At 43.1% G+C, this 6,007-nt stretch overlaps 1 protein-coding gene across 1 annotated transcript in view; it reads right to left on the bottom strand.

Annotated features, from left to right (window-relative positions):
* Positions 1-5,715, bottom strand: part of nlk2 (nemo-like kinase, type 2) — a 46,856-nt gene extending 41,141 nt beyond the window's left edge. Inside the window, exon 1 of the mRNA XM_005749367.1 lies at positions 3,916-5,715. Within this exon, the coding sequence (XP_005749424.1) occupies positions 3,916-4,409 (494 nt within the window). The 5' untranslated portion in view covers positions 4,410-5,715. The remainder of the gene's footprint in view (positions 1-3,915) is intronic.
* Between the last annotated feature and the right edge of the window lie 292 nt (positions 5,716-6,007).

A 6,007-nucleotide genomic window follows, 5' to 3' on the forward strand; every position in this document is an offset into this window, starting at 1 on the left:
ACACACTGAAGACTAAAAGGGGCGTGAATGAGGAGTGAGTGAAATTCAGATAAAATATCTCCGCTTGTAGAAAAAGCATATAATTTAGTTGACACTCAATCCTTAGTTGTGCTGCAATAAACCTAGGTTCCTGGGGGACTTCCCATGATGCACTGATTGCTTCTGTTTCACTCACTGGTTACACACTTCTCTGCATTTAATCATTAGTTATCATTAATCTCTGGCTCTCTTCCATAGCATATCTTTGTCCTGTCTCCCTTCCTATAGCACCAACCGGTCATGGTAGATGGCTGCCCCTGACTCAGCCTGGTTCTGCCAAAGGTTTCTTCAGGTTAAAACTGAATTTAACTGAAATTGAGGAATAATAATAATAAAAATAATAATAATGGATTGCATTTATATAGCGCTTTTCGAGACCCTCAAAGCGCTTTACAATTCCACTATTCATTCACTCTCACACACTGGTGGAGGCAAGCTATAGTTGTAGCTGTGTAGCTGTAGGCAGACTGACAGAAGCAAGGCTGCCATATCGCACCATCGGCCCCTCTGGCGCTCAGGTAGGTGGTAGATGAAGTGTCTTGCCCAAGGACACAATGACCAAGAGAGAAAGAGCTGGGGATCGAACCGGCAACCTTCCGGTTACAAGATGAGCTTCCCAACCCCCTAAACCACGGTCACCCCGCAAATGAAAGCATTCACAGTCTAACAGTACGCTAAAAAAAAAAAACAAAACAGTTATGAGCCATAAATATGAACCAGCACATGGGACGCTGCACCAACCGATTTCTTTCTAGACTTTAGTACAGCGAGTACAAAAGAGGCATGTGTTCTTATGCCAAAAGGAATCATCTCAAGCCAATGAAACAATGAAGAAAAAAAAAGAAGAAAAAGAAAAAGAAAAGTAGACACTTCTGTGATCCAGTCATGTCCGCATGCTCAACTTGCAAGGACTTTGACAAACTTATCCATCATAGATATTACACTATTGCAGACAGCACCAGGGAGAGAAAACTGTCGGGGTAAAACTTTTCCCTTGGTGGATTGGGCCATTGCACTACCTCCCCCTACTCACTCATTTTGATGGAAGAGGAGACAAAGAGTGGCAATAACACAATACTACCCTCGGGCAAGATACTAAGCCCAAGCTGCTCTCTAGTCCATATACCATTTAATTCAGTTTGTGTGGAAAATTATTATTATCAGAATAATCCGATTTTTTTTTTCTTAGCAGAGGTAGCCTAAATCAAAGTGCTGCAATGCACAGCATGCCTAACATTCATAGTTACTTATGATTGGATAGGGAAGTAGCTCTAAATTTCTTTTAAATTGTTAGTGCAATCAATTAGAAAACTGCTTCAGAGGCTCATTTCGATGTGGAGGAGTAGCGGTTCTACTCTGACCCTCCTAAATGACTGAACTCCTCACCCTATTGCTAATAAAGAGCACATCCACCCTTTGCGGATGCAAACGGTGGAATGGAAATAAGCTTTTTCCATTCCACCGTTTGCATCCGGAATCTCATTCTTTCGCCTTTATTAAAAAAATAAAAAATAAAAAAATCTAACAGCTGAGACTGAAGAAGTCACTTGGATGAGTGACAAAACGTTTCTCCCTACGTCCAGATGAACAGAATCAACTTTTGGAGAGTTACTTTCCTGGATGATTGAGAATGCATCAAGACGTTTTAACCCACTTTGGCAAGGACTGCCTAAAACTTGTACGTCAGTATGAGCAAACAGCACGTAAGATGGCGGACTACAGGAACCACCTGAGATTCAGCCGACAAAACAGGATTACTCCTAAAAGTCTGCAAATGAGCTCTTCAGTTAAAGGCTTCCGGGCAACAAAAATTCTCCAGAAGGCACAGCATCAGTTACTTAATGAACGGGTGAAGCAAACAAATGTTACCATCGACATGCTAAAATGTCAAGAGGAGCGGATCCGACAGAGACTGACTATGCTTTTAGATGAGAATACTCTTAAAAAGGTATTTGACTTTACTGAGAAGGCTCATCTAGCACAGCACAAGAAGTCTAGGACCAGGCAACAAAGGAAGTTTGATTTACTTGTTGTACGTCGGAAACCACCACAAAGTACCGAGAGTGTCCTCAGTGACCAGAAGAGACAAGGATGCGACACAGGATGTGGACAAGTGGGTGAAGAATTTGTCTGACAGACAGCTCACCCAAACAGAGAAAAACATCCTTGCTAAAGGGTTGAATTTTGCTGTCACACCGAGACAAATCCCGCTAGTGGAGCTGATCACAGCCACAGAAACAGCAATTCGTAACAACAATATTGCAGAAGTGGAAGCAGAGCAACTACAGACGAAAGTTTCGGCCTGTCTCAGCAATGCAAAGCCCCCAGCATCCAACATCACCATGGAGAAGAGGAAGGCACTCACATCACTTTGTGATGACAACAACATTATCATCCTTCCGGCAGACAAGGGTAGGTGCACAGTATTGCTAAACCAAAAAGACTATCATGAGAAAATTTTGTCACTACTCAGTGATGAAAATACTTATGAGCCCCTGAAACGAGACCCAGGAAGTGGCTACAGGAAGAGGGTGATAGACTGTCTGAAGATTTTATTAACAATGATGGTTATGAAAACTATTTACCCCCATTGGGCATCTGTTAAAATGTACAACATTGGCTAATACATCTGGTACAGACTAATGAAAATATCAAAGATTAGTCACATACATCCCCGGCAGACGTATTTTCTTTTAAAAAAAAAAAAAAAGAAAAGATGAGGCTTAGTTAAACTTTTATTTTTTTTGTTCTACATCAGCTACAGTTTAAACACTGCATGGCTAATGCATCGTAAGTGTACATACACAACTGAAGTACCATTTTTGTTCAGTGAACTCAACATGTCAGCATGTTCGGATAAAAGACGAGATCTTAGTTTATTACTATTAAGTCCACCATCATAGTCGGGGATAAACTTTTATTTTGGTGATGGTGGGGAGGTTAACAATCACATGTCTACAAGTGTCTAGTACATACACACATCAGCTGAAGACAGTGAAATCAATCCACAGAATGTGAGGCTAAATTGAAGAAGAAGATGATTATTTTTTTTATTATTATTTTTGCTAAATTGCAAAAACAAAAAAACTATATGCATATTACCACTACTCAATTTGAGCACTCAAAGCGCGTTCAATTACATGCGCCATTCACATATTTCACATTCATAAAAGCGCTTCCTAACATTTACACACGCACTCACACTTCAGTGGATGCCTCGGGGAAAATGACTAACGTTCCAGTTAGTAGACGACCTGCTGTACTACAGCCACCCACAGTTATCACTGCCAACGTCAGGCTTCTCTTCAGTGCAGAATGCAGGTGAAATTATTACGTTGGTGTTCTGGGCCAAGACATTCTGACGTTAGTGATAAATTTAAGTCCATAATGCTGCTTACGATCTTCCATGGGACAAACATTCACATTATTAAAAACTCAAGAAGCCCATTTTCTGACACTTTTATCGAGTCAAACTAAGATTACTAACACCAAGAGACCAACTGGAAATTTCCTCGAATTATCTCTGGACTTCAGGACATGTGTTGTCTTTGATCATTAGTACTCATTAGGCATAATACAATTAGTCTTTGTAAACAATATACAAAAAGTCAGGAAAAAAAAACTGTAAACATTTACTCACGTGCAAATGTTTACAAAACTAAAACACTTAGCAGAAGTCAGTGCAAACGTCTTCAGTATGACAACAGGCTCAAGTTTAGAGACTATGGGTTGAGACAGAAAAGAAAAAAAGAAAAGAAAAAAAAACTGTTGCTGGAGAGGGATGCGAAACACTAATGAACGACTTTAAGCCATGGCCTGTTAGTAGTATTAGTGGATACAGAGATGCATTATGAGCGCGCAGTGCACTGCACTTACCAGACAACTCCAAACGCCCCGTAGCCGATGGGTCTGTCAGGCTCAATATCCAGCTGCTGCTGTAAATGGTGCGTGTGTTGTTGCTGCTGCTGATGGTGGTGGTGGTGGTGGTGGTGGTGGTGGTGGTGAGCTTTGACAGCGGCTGCTGCAGCCGCTTGGACCTGTGCGGGAGCCGCGGCCGCCGCCGGCCCGGGAGCTTGCCCGGGGGCTGGAGAGGGAAAGTAGGGCTGCTGCTGTCCGGGGTTTAGCATCACCGCCGCAGCGGCAGCCGTTGATGTGTGCTGCTGGACCGTGTGCACAGCAGCGGCTGAGCCTGGGTGCTGTAAGTGGTGCTGGCCCGCGTGGTGATGGTGGTGATGCATGTGGGGAGGCGGTAGGTGCTGGAGCTGGTGGTGGTGGTGATGGGGGTGATGGGCAGCTACTGCTGAGGAGCCACCGTTGTAAGCAGCCATCATTTTTGTAACATTTGCAGCAGTTGTACCGCAAAGAGCCATCCAATGATACTTAAATGCCTCCTTTTCAAACTGCTTCTCAAAATGATACTAATGGCAACCAGACAGCAACCCCACGGTTAATACAACTTATGGCAAACATAGAGAAAATATATTTTGTCCTTTAAGCGTCCAAAGTCAATCACTTTGACAGAAATTTTCCGATATCTGGTATGGCGTTTTAGCATAATACTAACTAGGCTCTGCCCCACTTCCCCTAAATTAATTTTCTATTAGGTACACCATTAGACTACTGAAGTCTGAAACTAGTGACGGAGAGCATATTATGGGCAATGGACCACCCAAACATACAATCTATGCAGCTTTAACAGTGCCACTGCTGTCAGTGACAAACCGAAAATATTCAATAGGAAAAAAAAACTTATATGCACTTCACAGAGACTGTTCAACCTCTCCTCCTGGGAAAAATTCACCTTCCCCTCTTAATAAAACAGTGCGATCTAAAGCAGGTCACATGGGAAGCAGAGCATTCATCTTATAAGTGTTCCAAGTTTGCCACACACTGGCGCCGTTGCTTTTCTCACCACACGGCTTAAAATCGCATCTGTTATTCCAAACTGAATTCTCCTTAAGATGTGTGCACAGGCCAAACAGCTACTCTGATGGCAGAGGTAATCTCAGAGTCGTAATTAACGCTGCTGATCCGGTGCAGAGGAGGTGTAACCCAGCCAAGGCTACAATACAGCAGCGCAGAGAGGCAGGCAGGCCCGGGCCTCGGCAATCCACCCTATTCACATATTATTATAGAAATCCAGCGAGCCGCGTGCTTCCAAAGAAACCCCCATCAGTTTGACAGGGTGACGAAGCTTCGACCATGACTCAAAACACGAGAAGAGAAATCCTCACAGACGGCTGGCAGACAAAGTAATTCCCCCATCGACAGCTTTGTGTGTGTATCTGTATTCTACTCTGTCCTAATACCGCTCAGAAGCGCGCATCCAAACAGACTAACAAGTTAAATCCGTTTGTTGTGGGACAAAATCTACCGCCAGGAGCTAGACAGCCTTATTCAATCTGACAACTCAGAGCTAGCTAATGGGTATCTGTATCTCCACATAAAAACAGCAGTCCTTCCGTTGGTTCCGCTGGGCCTTGACGCTGTCAGTTGAGGAAAAAAAACGTCACTCGGCTGATCCTCTACACCTCAAGCTCACGACGCTTATGTGACATGATAAAAGTATTGGTCACGAGGTAACTGAAATGAGCTGTTCATCCAACATGGTGAACAAAACCTTAGCCGCTCAGCGCTGAGATTAGGCAGGGTCGCCAACCAATCGTCTTCCGCACGGCAATGACGTAATTGTAACCTCCTTGATTGTCACAACGAGCAGCCAGTGGCGCGTGTTAGCTGGGGTGACAGCGGGGTTGATAGTTGACCGAAAAGCCCAATGATCTCCACATAGATGCAGAGAAAAACACCGCTCACTTCATTGCAGGAAAATATTCAGAATCCAGACCAGGGATTAAAATTAAATGATTGAATTGAAAATAATTTTAAAATAATAAAATATGATATGACTTCAGACTTACTACTTCTCTATACAAAGAACACTGCTCCGTAAAAGAAAAAAAAAAAAGTG

Source organism: Pundamilia nyererei, unplaced genomic scaffold, assembly GCF_000239375.1.
Source record: "Pundamilia nyererei isolate P.nyererei 1_Seehausen unplaced genomic scaffold, PunNye1.0 scaffold00243, whole genome shotgun sequence".
Classification (NCBI taxonomy): domain Eukaryota; kingdom Metazoa; phylum Chordata; class Actinopteri; order Cichliformes; family Cichlidae; genus Pundamilia; species Pundamilia nyererei.